The following is a 21,330-nucleotide window of genomic DNA, read 5'->3' as shown; positions in this document are numbered from 1 at the left end:
GAAGTGGAGGCCGATATCATATATGCTTCAGTCCGTCAGATCTACTGACACACACGTACGCCGGCACCAGCACTGACGGACACCTGACACACACCGCGGGCAATTCTACACAACCAAACACAACAAGCAAAACGTTTCATAACAATTAACAACTTCCAGTCTATTGACATTCAAAATGAAGGCATGGAACAAAAGTACTGGCCATGATTAATTAATAATTTGGGGAGTAATTTTGATTGCGTGATAATCTGATCAAGAAAACTCGTCAGTCAGTTGACAAACTATATTCAGAGTACAAGGGTATTCAGTCTCATTTATTATTGTCATAGCGGACGCTATGATCAATATTTAACGTTAAAAAAGAAAGAAATCGCCAATGTCTGACAATATACAACGACCGAGTTGTGTTCTGAACGACTGTTTCCACTCGCAATATTCTTTGGGTTGTTTTCATAGTATTCCGGTGTTAAGTTTCAGTTTCAGTCGCTCAAGGCGGTGTCACTGCGTTCGGATAAATCCATATACGCTACACCACATCTGCCAAGCAGATGCCTGACCAGCAGCGTAACCCAACACGCTTAGTCAGGCCTTGAGAGAGAGAGAGAGAGAGAGAGAGAGAGAGAGAGAGAGAGAAACAAAAAAGAGTTGGCAGAAATGAAGAATCGTCATATTGCAAAGTTCTCAAAGAGTCTGATTTCACTGAACGTAAAATTGGAAAGTAAGGCAAGGGCGAGGAGACGACTTCGCAAGTCGAAGATAGACGTTGTTCTGCTGGCATATTGTGACAGAGGTATGGAATGAGCACACTTGTCGGAAGCGCAAGAATAGTCAGATTTCTCTCTCTCTCTCTCTCTCTCTCTCTCTCTCTCTCTCTCTCTCTTTTCCCGGGGATAAATCACGACCGGCACAGCTCCAGCCCATTTACTCTCTCTCTCTCTCTCTCTCTCTCTCTCTCTCTCCACTCACCCACTGTGTCTGAATGTCGTCATTCTCCTAACACCCCAACCCCTGCCTCCTGTCCCTATCAAGTCCACGCTGATATGGTCTTGTTTATTTTGACAAGCAGACGTTAACACACACACACACACACACACACACACACACACACACACACCACTCACACACACAGAGCATGCTCACACATTGAGGCAGAGTTAATTACAAAAACATAATCACACACAAACACACACATGCACGCACTCATATGCATGTATATATGCAAACACACACACACATGCAGTGATGCACACACACATACTCACAAGCACACACATAATCACACACACACACACACACACACACACAGAGCCATGCACACACAGTCACACACAGGAAGCAAGAGAGTCTGAGTGCATGGGATCAATCAAATCAAATCAATCAAATACACTTTATTAATCCACATGGAAATTAAATTGTGCAATCACACAACACACACACACACACACACACACAACACTCACACACACAGAGCATGCTCACACACTGAGGCAGAGTTAATTACAAGCACATAATCACACACATGCACACACACTCATAAGTCATATGCATGTATATGCAAACATACACACACAGATGCAGTGATGCACACACACACACTTACAGGCACACACATAATCACACACACACACACACACACACACACACACACACACACACACACACACACAGAGCCATGCACACACAGTCACACACAGGAAGCAAGAGAGTCTGAGCACATGGAATCAAATCACACACTTCCCAGTACTTTCTTCCCCTTCACTAGATCTTTATTTGTGGTCTGGATGCTAGTCATTCGGGTGAGGTCATGAAGTGAGATCCTGTGTAGACAGGTCCCTTTGATTGTAAAAGAAATACAGTTACAGACAGAAAAAAAAAGAAGAAAAAAAAGTGGGAGGGAGTGTGTGGGGGAGGATTGGAGGGGCAGGGGGGAGAGCAGCTCAGATTTCACTCAGAGATATGTGCTGTGACCAGAAAGCAATAAAATACAATTATATACAGTTACCAATAATGTGAAATGAAGTATTTGCTCAATGAAATTGCCAGTGACAATGTAGATCAGCGATTGATTGATTGATTGATTGATGTGGTTACTTATATAGCGCCTATCCTCAGTCAGAGACCAAGCTCTAAGCGCTTTACATACATGGGGACATTTGCACCACAGGCTGCCTACCTGGGTAGAGCCGACTGACGGTTGCCACTGGGCACTCATCATTCGTTTCCTGTGTCATTCAATCAGATTCCAGATGCACACGCATACACACTCAGACAGACATGTAACATTTTACGTGTATGACCGTTTTTATTTATTTACCCTGCCATGTAGGCAGCCATACTCCATTTTCGGTGGTGTGCATGCTGGGTATGTTCTTGTTTCCCTAACCCACCGAACGCTGACATGGATTACAGGATCAACGTGCAGTATTTGATTTTCTGCGTGCGCACACACACAAAGGGGGTTCAGGCACTAGCAGGTCTGCAAATATGTTGACCTGGGAGATGGGAAAAATCTCCACCCTTTACCCACCAGGTGCAGCGAGATTCCAACCCAGGACCCTCAGTCCAGCGATGATGTGTAAATGATTTTAATTCTGTCACAGGGATGGCTATGAGCTGGAGTCCGCTGGCCTGAGCTGAAGTCTACATCCAAATCATCATCAATTCTGCACTGTCACCTACCAGCTCCTTTATTTTCCCAGTATGCGACTGCACTGCTCTCATTTTCTTCGCTCCTTGAGCAGTGGGCCTTTTGTCCATCATGGTGGTAAAAAGACACAACTGCTGCATGTCTGTAAAACAGCAGGGCATCATGACCGAAGAGTGTCCACACTTTCTCCACTGGCGTCAGCTTTTAACACTAAACCCCAGCGCAAACTCAACCTGAGTCTTCGGAAAAATAATACGGTTAGTGCATTGAAAAATTATTTTGAGTGAGTCATTGAATTAATTTTGTCAGTGAACATAAAGCCTATTGTGAATGTGTAGAGATGTTGATGTCTTATAGACAAGGTAGTGAAATAACTTTATTGAGTGTGCATTTCGGTAAATTATATATATATATATATTTTTATTATTATAATTTTGCCAGAATTTGTGTGTCTGTCATCAGTTTCTGAAGAACTTCTACTCAGACCAGCTTACAGCACGTGTGTGTGTGTGTGTGTGTGTGTGTGTGTGTGTGTGTGTGTGTGTGTGTGTAACATTTAGGTGTGGTGTTGATAGATGTGGTATTTTAAAAATCTCTATGCATGTGCCATATAAATGCTTCGGTTTGAAACCAAGAAAAGTTTTGAGTGTAAAGCATTTATTATGCTTATTTTTGGAAACTTTTAACTACTCGCACGCACATAAGACACTCTCTTCCTCATTAGTTACTAAAAGCATGATAACCAGGAACATTTTCAAAACAATGGCTTAAGTTTTAAAACAAAGAGCAAACAATTAGATTAATGATGTTTGTGATAAAGTAATGGTGTTTGTGATTAAGAAAAAAGAAAGATAATGTAATGCTATTTTGTTTGCAGGGTCTGTTTATGATTCCGGAGCTGGAAGACTACGCTGGCTTCTACTTGTTACAACATCAAGCCAGCGCCCAGGTGGAGCTTTTGGTAGAGGAGGCAACATCTCGGAATCGCTCCCGCAAAATGGTTGTCATCTTTGATGAACTGTCAGACTGTTTGTGTCGTGTGGCAGACATGGTAAGGTCTTTTGCTGTCTTGACTGGCTGAAACTGTGCAGTTTTTTGTTTTTTTTCTCCAGATCGATAGTATTTTTGTTTTCTTTTTGTTTTTCTTTGTAATGATGATAATATATTGTACTTATATAGTGCAAACTCCCAGTAGATGGGCTCTAAGTGCCTCACATGAAACAGTAGCAATTGAAACGTTGTATCAATGTTTATTTATTTACTTTTTTTTTAAAGCAGTGAAAAACAACCAAACCATTGACAGAGAACAACTAATAATGTGAAAACAACTAACAATTCAACCCTGCAATAAGCCTAATACAAAAAAAAACAAAAAACAAATGAAATATATTAATAACATGAGCAAAATTGTGACAGCGTAAACTATGGAAAACACACACACACACAACACACACACAAAACAACAACTACAACTCTTTGTGATGTGTGAATAAAGTGTGTGTGTTCACAAAGGACACTTTGTGATGTGTGAATAAAGTGTGCGTTCACAAAGGACACTTTGTGGTGTGTGTGAATAAAGTGTGTGTTCACAAAAGACACTTTGTGATGTGTGAATAAAATGTGTATTCACAAAGGACCCGTTGTGTGTGAATAAACTGTGTGTTCACAAAGGACACTTTGTGGTGTGTGAATAAAGTGTGTGTTCACAAAGGACACTTTGTGATGTGTGAATAAAGTGTGTGTTCACAAAGGACACTTTGTGATGTGTGAATAAAGTGTTTGTTCACAAAGGACACTTTGTGATGTGTGAATAAAGTGTGTGTTCACTAAGGACACTTTGTGATGTGTGAATAAAGTGTGCGTTCACTAAGGACACTTTTGTGATGTGTGAATAAAGTGTGTGTTGACTAAGGACACTTTTGTGATGTGTGAATAAAGTGTGTTGACTAAGGACAGTTTGTGATGTGTGAATAAAGTGTGTGTTGACTTAGGAGAATAAAGTGTGTGTTGACTAAGGACAGTTTGTGATGTGTGAATAAAGTGTGTGTTGACTAAGGACAGTTTGTGATGTGTGAATAAAGTGTGTGTTGACTAAGGACAGTTTGTGATGTGTGAATAAAGTGTGTGTTGACTAAGGACAGTTTGTGATGTGTGAATAAAGTGTGTGTTGACTAAGGACAGTTTGTGATGTGTGAATAAAGTGTGTGTTCACTAAGGACAGTTTGTGATGTGTGAATAAAGTGTGTGTTCACAAAGGACACTTTGTGATGTGTAAATAAAGTGTGTGTGTTCACAAAGGACACTTTGTGATGTGTGAATAAAGTGCGTGTTCACTGAGGACAGTTTTTGATGTGTGAATAAAGTGTGTGTTGACTAAGGACAGTTTTGTGATGTGTGAATAAAGCGTGTGTTCACTAAGGACAGTTTGTGATGTGTGAATAAAGTGTGTGTTGACTAAGGACAGTTTGTGATGTGTGAATGACGTGTGTGTTCACCAAGGACAGTTTGTGATGTGTGAATAAAGTGTGTGTTCACCAAGGACAGTCTGTAAGAAAACAGCGCTGTGTCCGGACAGGCTGACTTCATACGGGTGGCGCACCCTGATCGCAAGTTTGCCGAAGCCGCTGAGGACACCTGTGTCAAGCTATCCAGCCTGGTGGAGAAGTGAGTAACTTTTTCTGGAACACATCCACGCTTTGGGTGTGAGTCTTTTCAGTGTCCGGCACTCATCGGGGAATGTCGTTGGATGGATGTGGTGGCGGTTTCCACTCCGGGGGGGAGGCGCTCACTCAGTCCAGCTCCGCGACTGAGCCGTTATTGTCGTCAGTAGGGGGCTTAGTAGGTGGTGTCGTAAGTACGTTAAATCAGAACAGGCAACACCGAACACCACCAAAGTGACTCAGCAGCAGTGCAGGGTCTCCTCTGGTGTGTGGCCTCCTGGCGACCTAACATCGATGGTTCCCTGTGGACTGCCGGCACTGGGGCTGTAATAGACAAACCCGGGTGTGGCCGTGTATGGGTGAATCGGAATAAGCGACATGGGAGTAATGCCACTGAAACGGTGCAGATGGTGGGGCAGCAAAAAAAAAAAAAAACCCAAAAAACAACCACCACCTTTTCTTCTTTTTTTTTTTTTTTTGCTGCCCCATCATCTGCACCGTTTCAGTGGCATTACTCCCACGCCGCTCATTTAGATTCCCCCCATACACGGCCACACCCAGGTTCGTCTGTTGCAGTTCAGTGTCGACAGTCCACAGGGAACCATCGATGTTAGGTCGCCAGGAGGCCACACACCAGAGGAGACCCTGCACTTCTGCTGAGTCACTTCGGTGGTGTTCAGTGGTGCCTGACAACCACCTTTTCTTGAACATTGTCAGGTGTAAGTGGATGTCATTGAAAGGAGTTTCAGTTTCTCGAGGAGGCGTCACTGTGTTCGGACAAATCCATGTACACCACACCACATCTGCTAGGTAGTTGCTTGACCAGCAGCATAACCCGTGAGTACATGCATATACCTATGTGTACCTATCAGAGTGGATTTTTTTCTGCAGAGGACAACCCTTTTGTCGCTGTGGGTGACGGGCGCAATAGCCGAGTGGTTAAAGCGTTGGACTGTCAATCTGAGGGTCCCGGGTTCGAATCACGGTGACGGCGTCTGGTGGGTGAAGGGTGGAGATTTTTACGATCTCCCAGGTCAACATATGTGCAGACCTGCTAGTGCCTGAACCCCCTTCGTGTGTATATGCAAGCAGAAGATCAAATACGCACGTTAAAGATCCTGTAATCCATGTCAACGTTCGGTGGGTTATGGAAACAAGAACATACCCAGCATGCACACCCCCGAAAACGGAGTATGGCTGCCTACATGGCGGGGTAAAAACGGTCATACACGTAAAAGCCCACTCGTGTGCATACGAGTGAACGTGGGAGTTACAGCCCACGAACGCGGAAGAAGAAGAAGAAGAAGTTGCTGTGGGTTCTTCTTCAGTACTCCGAGTGCGTGACGTACACAGGACCTCAGTTTATCGTCTCATCCAAATGACGAGAGTTTCAGTTTGATTTTCCAGTCAAAATTGGGAGAAAGAGCAAGACCTAGACTCAAGATCTAGTGGAGTGGTGGCCTAGATGTAAGGCGTCCGCCTAGGAAGCTAGAGAATCTGAGTGTGCTGGTTCGAATCACAGCTCAGCCGCCAATATTTTCTCCCCCTCCACTAGATCTTGAGTGGTGGTCTGGACGCTAGTCATTTGGATGAGAGGATAAACCAAGGTCCTGTGTGCAGCATGCACGTAGCGCACATAAAAGAACCCACAGCAACAAAAGGGTTGTTCCTGGCAAAATTCTGTTGAAAAATCCACTTCAATAGGAAAAACAAATATGACTGCACACAGGAAAAAATACCCCCCCCAAAAAAGGGTGGCGCTCTCAGTGTAGCGACACACTCTCCCTGGGGAGAGCAGCCTGAATTTCACACAGAGAAATCTGTTATAACAAAAAGAGAAATTCAGTACAATACAATACAATACAATACAATACAATCCAGACCGTCACAGACATTGTATCGGCAGATAAACCCAAATTCTGCCCCAAAAAGATCCACTCAGATATACTTCAGTATGTGTGCATGTGATTGAAGCGTGACTGAATGATACAGGAGACGTATGATGAGCACCCAGAGGCAGCTATCAGTCTACTCTACCTAGGTTGGCGCTCTGTTGTACAAATGACTGTATGTAAGTAAAGCGCTTAGAGCTTGATCACTGACTGAACATTGGCGCAGAAGTATCCATATCAATCAAATTACTGGGTTTAATGAGTGTTTTTGTAAAGTGCTTAGAGCTTGGTCTTTGACTGAAGATAGGCACTTCATAAGTGTCAATGATGATATCAATAATGATGGTGATGATGTTCGTCCTTCCGATTCGAAGATGTCCGTGGCTTCAAAAATTAGTTTTGAGATCATGACTTGCGCTAGTTTTGGATTAAAAGTGAGGGAGGGTTTGCGCAGGTTGTCAGCCTGACTCTCTTGTCCCAGCCAGTCTGGACCCAGTGGCAAGACATCGTCAAGACGGCGAGAGATAGTCAAGACGACTGGAGATAGGTCAGGATGCAGTGGATGGCTGGCAGTGTTCTGCGTGTGTAATAAGATAAGATAAGAATAACTTTATTATCTCCAACTGGAGAAATTTGGTCAGGTGCATTATCACAACATAGACAAGTAAACAACATGGGGACCATAACTGTAAAAGCCAACAACAGCCCCAACAAATATTACGAAGATACAAATGTAAAAAAATATCACGTACATCGTTTCATACATACATCCACACACTGCAGGTAATAACTAGTATTCTTAATGTAAAAACAGAAAGAATTAAGAAACATTATTTGAATATAATTATAAACATAGCCTACTATACTGCACATTGATTATAATAGACAGATAAGATAAGAATAAAGATGAATTGCGGAAAACCACAACCAGATAATCAGCACACACCCGCACCGCACCCCCCCCCCCCCCACACACACACACACACACACGCGGATAACTTGATCAAACAAGAGTAATAAACATATGTTCTCAAATAAAAGCATTTCACATATTCGCTTTTAAAAACATTGCGCCCTCTTAGCACTCCACGGCGCATTGCTGAGAATCGCCTTTCTGCCTGTTGAACCAGTGATGGTTTCTTCCGCGCAGTCCGCCGAATCCAGGCTTCACACTCTAGGTGATGATGGAGTCTCCCGTCGGACCGACAGATGAGTAGGCAGGCAGGCTTATCTGTTTTTTTCTGGCATTAGCCTGGTTGCCTGACCAGCACAGGTGACTTTTTTTTTTAGTGAAGAGTTGTGCAGTCCCTTCCCCACTCCCTCGCCTACTAACGCTCAGAGTCCCACAGGTGCAGATATTGCCATGTGTAGAACGGCCTCGGCAGGTGCAGGTTTTTTTTTCGGAGTTCCATCTCCTAGGAGGACTTCCAGGCAAGGATAAGAGCTCCCCCTGCCCTTTGGTCATCCTCTTCTGCCTTCACGGCCGTTGGGAAAGGTTTCCTCCTCCGCCTGGTCCGTCATTGGGAGACTTCACATGCGGCAGGTAGTACTGGGTTACATGGTACCAGTAGCAAGGGCTATGCCCCTGACCTGACACTGTAGGTAGACAAGCCCTAAATGTTTTGGGTCCACGGAGGCAGTTCTTGCGGCGTGCTCGCAAGTCTCCCTACCCATTGTTTGGCATCCTCTCATCCACCGTTAATAATACAGCGTTGTGTGACGCAGGCTGAACACGAACACGGCGATCCACAGTGCCCTGAAGGAAGTTTTGAACCACGGGGACGTGGTGGACACAGACAGTGTGGACCACAGGGTGGCCCAGCTCTTCATGTTCGACTTTGAGCAGAGCGGTATTCATCTGGAGCAGAGCAAGGTAGACTTTTTTTCTTTCTTTTTTTTGTCTCTTGTTTTTGCATTCACCTGGAACAGAAGAACATAGATTGTTTATTCTTTTTTTCCATTCACTTGGAACTGAGGAACATAGATCATTTATTCTTATTTTGCATTCACTTAGGACAGAAGAACATATCTCATTTAGTGTTTTTTTGCTTTCGCTTTGAACAGAAGAGCATATTTTGATTATTCTTGTTTTGCATTCACTTAGGACACAAGAACATACTTTGATTATTCTTGTTTTGCATTCACTTAGGACACAAGAACATACTTTGATTATTCTTGTTTTGCATTCACTTAGATCAGAAGAGCATGTTTTGATTATTCTTGTTTTGCATTCACTTAGGACACAAGAACGTAGTTTTGATTATTCTTGTTTTGCGTTCACTCAGGACAGAAGAACATAGCACGTTTATTCTTTTTTTGCATTCGCTTAAAACAGAAGAACATATTTCATTTAGTGTTTTTTTGCTTTCGCTTAGAACAGAAGAGCATATTTTGATTATTCTTGTTTTGCATTCACTTAGGACACAAGAACATAGTTTGATTATTCTTGTTTTGCATTCACTTAGGACACAAGAACATAGTTTGATTATTCTTGTTTTGCATTCAGTTAGGACAGAAGAACGTAGTTTTGATTATTCTTGTTTTGCATTCACTCAGGACAGAAGAACGTAGTTTTGATTATTCTTGTTTTGCATTCAGTTAGGACACAAGAACATATTTTGATTATTCTTGTTTTGCATTCACTTAGGACACAAGAACATACTTTGATTATTCTTGTTTTGCTTTCGCTTAGAACAGAAGAGCATATTTTGATTATTCTTCTTTTGCATTCACTTAGGACAAAAGAACGTAGATCGTTTATTCTTTTTTTTCTTTTTTTTTTTTCTCTGTTTTTTGTCTCAGAGACAAAGGTTTGTGGAGCTGAACGAAAGCGTCCTGATGCTGGGAAGCTACTTCCAGCAGGGGACCCAGCGCGGAATATCCATCACCAAGGACAGACTTCCGGAAAACCTGAGACACGTGTTAGTAACCTCCTGCTGATGGTTAACTCACTCAGTACGGCCAGTCCTCTCTTCTCCTCTACACAGACCCCTCGGATGTCCAGTGGGTGTCTGAATGACCCAACCTTTAGCTTCCGTCGTCAGAATTGTGGTATTCTTTGTCAACATTCACCTCTTCAGTGTAAGAGCCTTCCGCTTGTAATATTTTGATGGTGGTAATTGGGGTGAAACGCTGTTAACGTCGTCTCTTTTGCCGTTCGTATGGAGAGAGTTAAAGAATTTCTTTGGGGGGGGTATCAGATAGTCATTCGGATGAGACGATAAACCGAGGTCCCGTGTGCAGCATGCACTTAGCGCACGTAAAAGAACCCACGGCAACAAAAGGGTTGCTCCTGGCAAAATTCTGTAGAAAAATCCACTTCGATAGGAAAAACAAATAAAACTGTACGCAGGAAAAAGTACAAAAAAAAAAAAAAAGGGTGGCGCTGTAGTATAGCGACGCGCTCTCCCTGGGGAGAGCAGCCCGAATTTCACATAGAGAAATCTGTTGTGATAGAAAGAAATACAAATACAAATAAACGTGGTGAAATGATTTGGAGACCAAATGTTTTGGAGTTTAAAGTGGAGAGTCATGCTGTAATTAAAAAAAAAAAAAATAATTTTTTTTTTTTTTAGTGTCAGATAAATGGTGAAGGGATTTGGAGACAAAACTTAAAAGAATGTGAAGTGCGAGTCATACTGACTTATCATTATTATTGTTGTTATTGTTATTTTTAATTACACATACTTAACCGTGACCCACTAGTGCAGACTCCGGCAGGGGTCTGACATTCCTGTCCTGTGCAAACTACTATCCGCCTATGCAGAGGTTATAATTTATATTATTATTATTATTATTGTTATTGTTGTTGTTGTTGTTTGTTGTTGTTGTTATAGTATTTTTCAATTTCTTTATCAGAACAAATGTGGGGTGAAAAAGATTTGGAGGTAGAACATAGTGGTTTGAAAGAAGTGTGACTCTGGTCAGCTGGTCTCTAGCCACAACTCTCTTGTATTCGGGTTTCATCCGGTGTCTAAAAAGTGTGTGTGTATGTGTGAGTGTGTGTGTGTGAGTGTGTGTGGGGGTGGGTGGGTGTGGGTGGTGTGTGTGTGTTTCATCTGAAGACTGACAGGGATGTGTTAATGCGTTGTTGACAGATTTGAATGGAGGAAGAGAGAGAGAGAGAGAGAGAGTGTGTATGTGTGTGTGTGTGTCTGTGTTGTTCATCCATTCACTAAGAGGGTATAAACACATAATGTTGACAGGTTTGGAATGGAGGAAGAGAGAGAGAGTGTGTGTTGGTGTGTGTGTGTGTGTGTGTGTGTGTGTGTGTGGGGGGGGGGGGGGGGGGCGGGGGGTAGAGAGTGTGTGTGTGTTTTTTTCATCTGAAGACTGACAGGGATGTGTTAATGCGTTGTTGACAGATTTGAATGGAGGAAGAGTGAGAGAGAGAGAGAGAGTGTGTATGTGTGTGTGTGTGTCTGTGTTGTTCATCCATTCACTAAGAGGGTATAAACACATAATGTTGACAGGTTTGGAATGGAGGAAGAGAGAGAGAGTGTGTGTTGGTGTGTGTGTGTGTGTGTGTGTGTGTGTGTGTGTGTTGGTCATCCATTCACTGACGGGGTATAAACACATGTTGTTGTCAGGTTTGGAATGGAGGGGGACAACGTGATGGTGACGGGTCTCTTCAACGACCACTACAGTGACATGGTGAGTCAGTCATTGGGGTGACACTGCTACACACACCATACACACCATACACACACACACACACACACACACACACACACACCCCTGCTCTACCCCTCCCTCACCCTCAACCTCCACCCTGTTCCCCCCACACACCACCTTGAAACACCCACACACACACACTAAACACTGAACACACTCTACACACACCACACACACACTCAAACACACACACACACATACACTACACACACACACACACACACACTACACATGCACATACACACACTACACACACACACACACACACATGAGAATCAACTTTTGTTTGAAATAGTTCAGACGTTGATTAGAAGCCCCATTGGCTCTTTGTTGTTATTTTCTGATTGACTAGTTAGTTTTATTTTGTTCTTTTTTTTCTGCCCCATCATCTGCACCATTTCAGTGGCATTACTCCCACTCCGCTCATTTAGATTCACCCACACACAACCACGCCCGGATTCGTCTGTCACCATTTCCATCATCGGCAGTGCCGCAGGGAACCATCAGTGTTAGGTCGCCAGGAGGCCACACACCAGAGGAGACCCTGCACTGCTGCTGAGTCACTTAGGTGGTGTTCAGTGGTGCCTGTTCTGTTTCAGCGTACTTAGGACACCACCTACTAAACCCTCTACTAACAACAATAATGGCTTTAGTCGTGGAGCCAGACTGAGTGAGCGTCCCTCCAGTTTTGTTAATATTCTTTTTTGGACTAATTGAGGAGGGAGGAACAGGGGAAATATTGAAGACTTTAGCCATGGGTGGGGTCAGGAGGGTGGTGGATTTTCGTCTACATAATTGGACACAAACCAGAAACGCCAAAGAACGGATAGACAGATAGAAAATGCGAAAAAAAACTTAGCCGTATGAAGTGCACAGGAACAGGTGTCGAGAAAAAGAGGGCGCTAGCCAGCGGGACAAAGGGGAGGTTACCTACTTCCGGGAGGTTATCGGCCGTAGTACTTTCGTTTTCTCCGCTTAGGTGGATAGTAGTTTGCACAGGACAGGAATGTCAGACCTCTGCCGGAGTCAGCACTAGTTGGGTCACGGTAAGTATGTTATTTAAACGTCGTTTTAGATAGAAAATTTCCTATTGTGGATAGACGTTAAAGAGAAGAAGGAAGACACACATACACTAGCATGATGCTGTGTGTGGTGGACAGGTACGGGAGGCGGCCCACAGGATCTTTCTCCACCCCGACCCCCACCAGGAGGAGCTGCTGTCCGCTCTGCTGTCGGCCCGTCACCAGCTGGCACACCTGGTTGGCTTCCCAACCTTCGCCCACCGCGCCAACCGCGGCACCATGATGGAGTCGCCTGGTATGGATGGGTGGGGGGGGGGGTGTGGGGGGGGTGGGTGGATGAGTGGACGTGTCTGTGTGTTCTTTTTGTTTAACTCACTCAGGACGAATAGTTTTCTACCCTTGCTTTTCCCCTGCAGACGACTCTTTTGTTAGGGTTGGTGGGGAAAAAAATCACAAAAAATACAGAACACAAGGTAACTGAATGCTACTCTCTGTACTTGACTCACTGACCCCTCTTCTAATGTCGTGTGTACACCCACCCCCCTCCCTCTCTTCACAGCCCTCAGAAGCTGAGTCACTGTCAGTACCTTCTTGTTGGTAGCTTTCTTCACTGCAGATACTTTATTCAACGTCTTCATCATCCTCGTTGATGTCGAAACCTTCAGTTTGAAGCATTTCAATTACTTCAGCAGCAGTAAAAAGCTGCTGTCGTGATCTAGTTTGCTGCAAAAATTTCCACTTGTATCGCCGGCGACGCCATTTTCGATACGTATGCAGATTAGCTTGTCATGTGGGGTACCAAGGTCAACGGCTGGCTAGCGAGTGTCTTGTCATGGAAACCTCACAAAGAAACTTTCACTTCAACCCTTGACATGTTTGCAATGCCTGATGTAGCTGCGGTTTTTATTCTTCCTCATGAGGAAAACGAGGACAAATTTTTAATTGTCGAAACCACAATAGCGTTCCGTCATCCGGAACGCTACCTTACGTCAGGAACGCTGTAGTGTTCCATTGTCCGGAGTGAGTTAACTCACTTGGGACGACCAGTTTTCTCCCTTTTTTCTTTCCCTCCATAGACCTCAGATGTCGAGCAGATGTCTGGATGGTCAAGTGTACAGTTTTTGTCAGTAGAAATGCGATAGTCTTTGCCTTCATCCTCCTCTATGGTCTTAGAACCTTCGGTTTATAATATTTCAATGATTAACTCACTCAGTACGGCCAGTCCTCTCTTCTCCTCTACACAGACCCCTCGGATGTCCAGTGGGTGTCTGAATGACCCAACCTTTAGCTTCCATCGTCAGAATTGTGGTATTCTTCTTTGTCAACATTCACCTCTTCAGTATAAGAGCCTTCTGCTTGCAATATTTTGATGATGGTAATTGGGGTGAAACGCTGTTAACGTCGTCCCTTTCGCCGTTCATATGGAGAGAGTAAAAACGACTGTAAAACGCTACAAGCGTCACCTGTTTTTTGTCATTCATACGGAGAAAGTTGATGTCTCTTCTGCAGTTGTGATTTTGGACGAGTGTTTGTGTGTATGGTTTGGGAGGGGCGGGTTTGGGCATGTGTGTGTAGCAAGCTTTCATGACTTCAAGATCATGTACACACCAGTGTCCACTGAAGTTCTGCATCACTGTGTTCTTGTCGCAGATTCCGTCATGGCTTTCCTTGATCTTCTGTCTGAAAAACTGAAACCTCGGTAAGTCTCTGATAGAGATTCCATAATTTCAACACAAACTCTGTGTGTGTGTCTGTGTCTGTGTGTCTGTGTCTGTGTGTGTTAATGAGTGTGTGTGTGGAAGGGTTGGGGGATGGGGGTAGTTTGTATGTGTGTGTGTGTAGCCAGCTTTTACGACATCAGTATTACATACATACACAACACACACACCATACCATACCCCACTATGCAACGCCATGCCATGAAACACAATGCCACACTATGAAACACCACACCACACCACACCACACACACACACACCACACCACACCACACTACACACCACACACACACACACACACACACACACACACACACACACACACACACACACACACACACACACACACGCACACACACACACACACATGACAACACTACGTGACACAGCACAACACAGCACAGCACAGCACAATACGATGCGATGTGATGTGATGCGATAGAATGCTGCGTTTCAGGGTGGAAGAGGAGATGGGAGAATTGCTTCGACTCAAGCAGGAGCAAGCCCCAACCAGCAAAGTAAGATTTAAAGGAAAAAAAACCCAACAAAACAGCACAATGAACACCAACAGATTCAAGCAGAGATGCCAACTGATATGATTTCGCCTTATTTCGTTACACTCGGTCGCAGTTTGTTCAGACGTTAAGCCAACGTCAGAATTGTTCCGATGAGTTCATTTTCATTTGCAAAGCATGGCCGCATGCTTTCCTGTCAAAACATTACCCAGACAAAAAATTATACAAACAATGAGGCCAGGAAACGATATTATTAACAAATAGTAAAGGGTGGTAACTCTCTCCATTACACAAGGTACACAACTTCAAGTCAGTGATGCTTACGCTACCGATTCAGCTAGCACACAGGTAAATAAAAGGTACATTGGAACAAACCCAGACACTTTTATTTACCTGTGTGCTAGCTGAATCAGTAGCGTAAGCATCACTGACTTGAAGTTGTGTACCTTGTGTAATGGAGAGAGTTACCACCCTTTACTATTTGTTAATTACCCAGACACTCTAGAACTATTGATGACGAGGCCAGGGCAGTCACTACTACTGACCTTGGTCTCACATAATGATGCTCAGCTAATCGCATGCATGTTCACATTGAAACAGAATTTGGAAGAGGCGGCGGGTTGGCGTTGTTGAGAGGGCCAGGAGTAGAGGGCCCAGAGTGTCAGCAAATCGATTGCGATCGCGCCTTAATTTTAGCGCAATCGAGCTATATAATTTTGTGAACTGGTTGGAGACATAATTTGTCAAAAAACAAGAACGCCAGAGAATCGACAGACAGACCGAAAATACGAAAAAAAAACTTAGCCGTATGAAGAGCACAGGAACAGGAGTCATGATGGCTGCCGGAAAAAGAGGGCGCTTGTCAGGGTGGCAGAGGGGAGGTTACCTACTTCCGGGAGGTTATCGGCCGTAGCTACTTTCGTTTTCTCCGCATAGGCGGATAGTAGTTTGCACAGGACAGGAATGTCAGACCCCTGCCGGAGTCTGCACTAGTGGGTCACAGTTAAGTATGTTATTAACCGTAATTTTAGATAGAAAATTTCCTTTTTGTGAACCAGTCAGTTTAACTCTCTCCATACGAACGGCGAAAGAGACGACGTTAACAGCGTTTCACCCCAATTACCATCATCAAAATATTTCAAGCGGAAGGCTCTTATACTGAAGAGGTGAATGTTGACAAAGAATACCACAATTCTGACGACGGAAGCTAAAGGTTGGGTCATTCAGACACCCACTGGACATCCGAGGGGTCTGTGTAGAGGAGAAGAGAGGACTGGCCGTACTGAGTGAGTTAAGCTAAAAATGTACGTTTGGTGATGTGGCTTGGAGTGTTTGTACCAAATTGCCTGAGTGTTCCTACAAACACTTGACGAGGGTTGGCATCTCTGTTGGTGTCAGGAAGGTGGAAGTCTCTTAGTCATTGTGATATGGGTGGGAATCGCCTGATGGCTTTGAAGAGATATCATCATGGAGAAGTCGGTTTGATAATCACCCGCACAGGAAGGTGTTGATTTTTTGTTGTTGTTGTTGTTGGGTTTTTTTGTTGCTTTGTTGTATATGTGTACAGTGGCTGATTCACATGCACATACACATGCATGCAGACACAGTCACACACACACACACACACACAGGCACACACACACACACACTGCATGAAAACTGCAATTCTTTTCTTGTCCCACACTTTGCAGTTTGTCCACGCCTGGGATCCGGCTTATTACTCAGCCTTGGGACGACAGAGAAGGTATCTGTGTGAGTGTGTGTGTGTGCGCGTGTGTTTGTGTGTGTATGTGTGTGTGTGCGTGTGTGTGTGCGTGCATGCGTGTGTTTGTGTGTGTGCGTGTGTTTTTGTGTGTGTGTGCGTGTGTATGTGTGTTTGTGTGTGTGTGTGTGCGTGTGTGTGTGTGTGTGTGTGCGTGCGTGCGTGTGTTTGTGTGTGTGCGTGTGTTTTTGTGTGTGTGTGTGTGTGTGTGCGTGTGTATGTGTGTTTGTGTGTGTGTGCGTGTGTGTGTGTATGTGTGCGTGTGTGTGTTTGTGTGTGTGTGCGTGTGTGTGCGCGCACGCGCGTATGTGTGCGTGTAAGTGACTGGGAACGTGTTGCTGTGTGATCAGGTGCTGTTGTTGTTGTGTTGTTGTTGCTGTCAGGTGCAGTGTTCCCAGCGGTGAGGTGATGTCCTTACATGTGTTGTTGTGTTGTTGTTGCTGTCAGGTGCAGTGTTCCCAGCGGTGAGGTGATGTCCTTACATGTGTTGTTGTGTTGTTGTTGCTGTCAGGTGCAGTGTTCCCAGCGGTGAGGTGATGTCCTTACATGTGTTGTTGTGTTGTTGTTGCTGTCAGGTGCAGCGTTCCCAGCGGTGAGGTGATGTCCTTACATGTGTTGTTGTGTTGTTGTTGCTGTCAGGTGCAGTGTTCCCAGCGGTGAGGTGATGTCCTTACATGTGTTGTTGTGTTGTTGTTGCTGTCAGGTGCAGTGTTCCCAGCGGTGAGGTGATGTCCTTACATGTGTTGTTGTGTTGTTGTTGCTGTCAGGTGCAGCGTTCCCAGCGGTGAGGTGATGTCCTTACATGTGTTGTTGTGTTGTTGTTGCTGTCAGGTGCAGCGTTCCCAGCGGTGAGGTGATGGCCTACCTGTCGCTGGGCTCGGTGATGTCGGGGCTGGACGGTCTGTTCCGGGCGCTGTACGGCGTGTCTCTGCACACTCAGCACGTGCAGCACGGCGAGACCTGGCACTACGACGTCATCAAGCTGGTAATAACGCTGCGGCTGCCACCTGGTGGTGGTCTTCTTCTTCTTCTTCTTCTTCTTCATTCATGGGCTGCAACTTACCCAGCTATGTAGGCAGCCATACTCTGTTTTCAGGGGTGTGCATGCTGGGTGTGTTCTTGTTTCCATAACCCACCGAACGCTGACAGGGATTTCAGGATCTTTAACGTGCGTGTTTGATCTGCTTGCGTATGCGCACGAAGGGGGTTCAGACACTAGCAGGTCTGCACATATGTTGACCTGGGAGATCGTTAAAATCTCCACCCTTTACCCACCAGGCGCCGTCACCGTGATTCGAACCCGGGACCCTCAGATTGACAGTCCAGCGCTTTAACCGCTCGGCTATTGCGCCCGTCAGAAAAGCTGGTCATGGTGGTGGGCTGCCCAAGAAAACATACGACCTACTTCTGGCTCTGCAAGGGACGAAACATCCCCCACAAAAGTGGGCAGCCCTCAGTAACGCCTCCCCGACTAGGCAGCAGGTGTCCCCGAGGTTCGAGTCTCACTGGGATTTCTGCTCTTCCTCTTTGGTGGTCTGGGTGCTAGTCTTCCGAATGAGACGATACACTGAAGACCGCTGCAGTGAAAGGGTTGTCCCTGGTAAAAAAAAAATGTGTAGTAAAGTCTTCTTGTTTTTTTCAGTCTGGAAGTGTTTCACTATCAAAAAGATTTTTTTTTTTTTTTTTTTTTTTTTTAAACAGAAATTTGCCGTGGGTGTTTCAGACATGACCATTGATGATGTGTAGTGTGGTGGCAGGGCTGAGTTTCAGTTTCAGTTGCTCAAGGAGGCGTCACTGCGTTCGGAAAAATCCGTATACCGCTACACCACATCTGCCAAGCAGATGCCTGACCAGCAGCGTAACCCAACGCGTTTAGTCAGGCCTTGAAAAAAAAAAGAAAGAAAAAAAAGATAAATACATAAAAAAAAAAAGAACTACTACTACTAATAATAATATGTATAAGGCGCAAAAACTTGATGAAGTCAACTATAAGCATACAAAAAAAATAATAATAAATAAATAAATAAATAACTGAGTGAGGAGAGAAATAAGAAACTGTTGTTGTGGACGTTCCTTGTCTTGACAGGCGGTGGATTCGGATTCGGATTCGGATGATTTATTCATATAGGCCATTGCCCCTCGTGAAGGGGTGCAGTATACAACATTATTAAACATGCAAGTGCACAAGGCGAAACAATCATCAAAGGAATTATGATATCATTATGGATCTTAACTTAAATGCTTTATATATGTAAATGGGACAAATTCTTTACAATGCTTTCTTTATTAGATGCCATCAAAAGACTTAGCCGAAACTGATTTGGAAACTTAAAATACTTGACAGGCGGTGGAGCATGAGAGCGAAGGCACACTGGGATACATCTACTGCGATTTCTTCGAGCGGCCCGGAAAATCCCACCAGGTTAGTTTGCATGTGTTTTGAGTGTGATTTGAAAAAAAAAAAGAAAAAAAAAGAAAAAGAATTTCAACAAATGTATTTATGCCCATGTGTATCGACAGTCATTTTTGTTTTGTATTTGTATTTGTATTTCTCTTTTTATCACGACAGATTTCTCTGTGTGAAATTCAGGATGCTCTCCCCCAGGGAGAGCGCATCGCTACATTACAGCACCATCCCTTTTTTTTTTTTCTGCGTGCAGTTTTATTTGTTTTTCCTATCGAAGTGGATTTTTCTACAGAATTTTGCCAGGAACAACCCTTTTGTTGCCGTGGGTTCTTTAATGTGCGCTAAGTGCATGCTGCACACGGGACCTCAGTTTATCATCTCATCCAAATGACTAGCGTCCAGACCACTACTCAAGGTCAAATGGAGAGGGAGAAAATATCGGTGGCTGAGCCGTGATTCGAACCAGTGCACTCAGATTCTCTCGCTTCCTCAGTGGACGCGTTACCTCTAGGCCATCACTCCACATATTGGCAGCCATACTCTGTTTACAGGGGTTTGCATGCTGGGCATTTTCATATTTTCACACCCACAGATCGTTGTCGTGGATTATGAGATCTTGAACATATTTGATCTTCTGTGTGTGTGTGTGCACATGAAAGTGGTTAAGGCACTAGCAGGTTTGCGAGTATGTTGATTTTGGAGACTGGGGAAAAAAGAAAAAAAAATTTCCACCAGGTGCAAATAAGGGATTGTACATAGGACTCTCAGATGAAAAATCCAACCCTGTAAACTCTGCTTCTGTTTTTTTTTCGGTGTGAGACAGGGAGCCAGAGGAGAGACATTGCAAGAGAGAAGTGATGTGCTCAGATGTTTTCTCTTTGTGGGAAGAGTAGGGTGGCAGAGTTTTGCGTGTGCTGAACGGGGCGAATGGATGAAGCAAGAAAATCAAGACAAGAGGGAGTTAAAGTAGTCAAGGCGAGAGAGAATCAGAGAAGTGATGAGTTTAGTTGACGCATCAGCACCCCCGAAAACGGAGTATGGTTGCCTATATGGCGGGGTTAAAAACGGTCATACACGTAAAAGCCCACTCTGGGAGGGACGCTTACTCAGTCTGGCTCCGCGACTAAGCCATTATTGCCATTAGTAGGGGGCTTAGTAGGTGGTGTCCTAAGTACGTTAAAACAGAACAGGCACCACTGAACACCACCGAAGTGACTCAGCAGCAGTGCAGGGTCTCCTCTGGTGTGTGGCCTCCTGGTGACCTAACGTCGATGGTTCCCTGTGGACTGCCGATGCTGGAACTGCGACGGACGAACCCGGGTGTGGCTGTGTATGGGGGAATCTAAATGAGTGGTGTGGGAGTAATGCCACTGAAATGGTGCAGATGATGTGGCAGCAAAAAAAAAAAAAAAAAAATTTAATTAAATTTTAAAAAAGCCCACTCGTGTGCATACGAGTGAACGTGGAAGTTGCAGCCCACAAACGCAGAAGAAGAAGACGAAGAAGATGCATCAGTGGACAGGTATTTCTGAATAGAAGTGACGTAGCTAGGTTGACAGCGTTTGATAGTCAGACATGTCCAACTATGACCATCAGAACAGCAGAGGAGGCAGCTGCTGTCCCGACTATCTGGGCTAGAATTTGATTATAGTGGAGTGTGTCTTGTCCAAGTTACACCCCCACTCACTCGGCCAAGAGGGTTTTAGAACAGTCGGCATTAGGGGTGGTTCTCCAAAGGCTAATGAGCCTCCAAAGTTGCAGCACTAAGAGCCAGTGCAATCTTGCCTCTTAGTTTAAGAGTCATAGTCCTTTGCAAAAGACGAAGACATAAATGGATCTGCATGCAGTGGAGAAACCATGGTTCACACAGCTCTCTTTTTGCTGTTGGCCGTACTGTAAGCTTTTGCCAATCTCTGATAACGCCGAGCATTGAGCCTAATTGACGGTGTGTATGATAGTCATGTTCAGCTAGGACCATCCGAACAGCAGAGGAGGTAACTGCTGTCCCGACTATCAGTTGGGCCAACATCAAA

General features: G+C 44.5%; 1 protein-coding gene across 1 annotated transcript in view; it reads left to right on the top strand.

The window, feature by feature from the left end:
- The first annotated feature begins 654 nt into the window (after positions 1-654).
- Positions 655-21,330, top strand: part of LOC143288981 (mitochondrial intermediate peptidase-like) — a 37,172-nt gene continuing 16,496 nt past the window's right edge. The window contains exons 1-13 of the mRNA XM_076597703.1: positions 655-790; positions 2,601-2,904; positions 3,525-3,698; positions 5,223-5,311; positions 8,925-9,072; positions 10,002-10,120; positions 11,789-11,852; positions 13,034-13,190; positions 14,546-14,594; positions 15,071-15,131; positions 16,820-16,872; positions 17,722-17,875; positions 19,235-19,312. Of these exons, the coding sequence (XP_076453818.1) occupies positions 2,701-2,904; positions 3,525-3,698; positions 5,223-5,311; positions 8,925-9,072; positions 10,002-10,120; positions 11,789-11,852; positions 13,034-13,190; positions 14,546-14,594; positions 15,071-15,131; positions 16,820-16,872; positions 17,722-17,875; positions 19,235-19,312 (1,350 nt within the window). The 5' untranslated portion in view covers positions 655-790; positions 2,601-2,700. The remainder of the gene's footprint in view (positions 791-2,600; positions 2,905-3,524; positions 3,699-5,222; positions 5,312-8,924; positions 9,073-10,001; positions 10,121-11,788; positions 11,853-13,033; positions 13,191-14,545; positions 14,595-15,070; positions 15,132-16,819; positions 16,873-17,721; positions 17,876-19,234; positions 19,313-21,330) is intronic.

This window comes from Babylonia areolata, chromosome 13 (genome assembly GCF_041734735.1).
Source record: "Babylonia areolata isolate BAREFJ2019XMU chromosome 13, ASM4173473v1, whole genome shotgun sequence".
Taxonomy (NCBI): Eukaryota; Metazoa; Mollusca; class Gastropoda; order Neogastropoda; family Buccinidae; genus Babylonia; species Babylonia areolata.
Note: the sequence above shows the minus strand (reverse complement) of the source record. Positions and strands in the feature narration are given on the sequence as shown.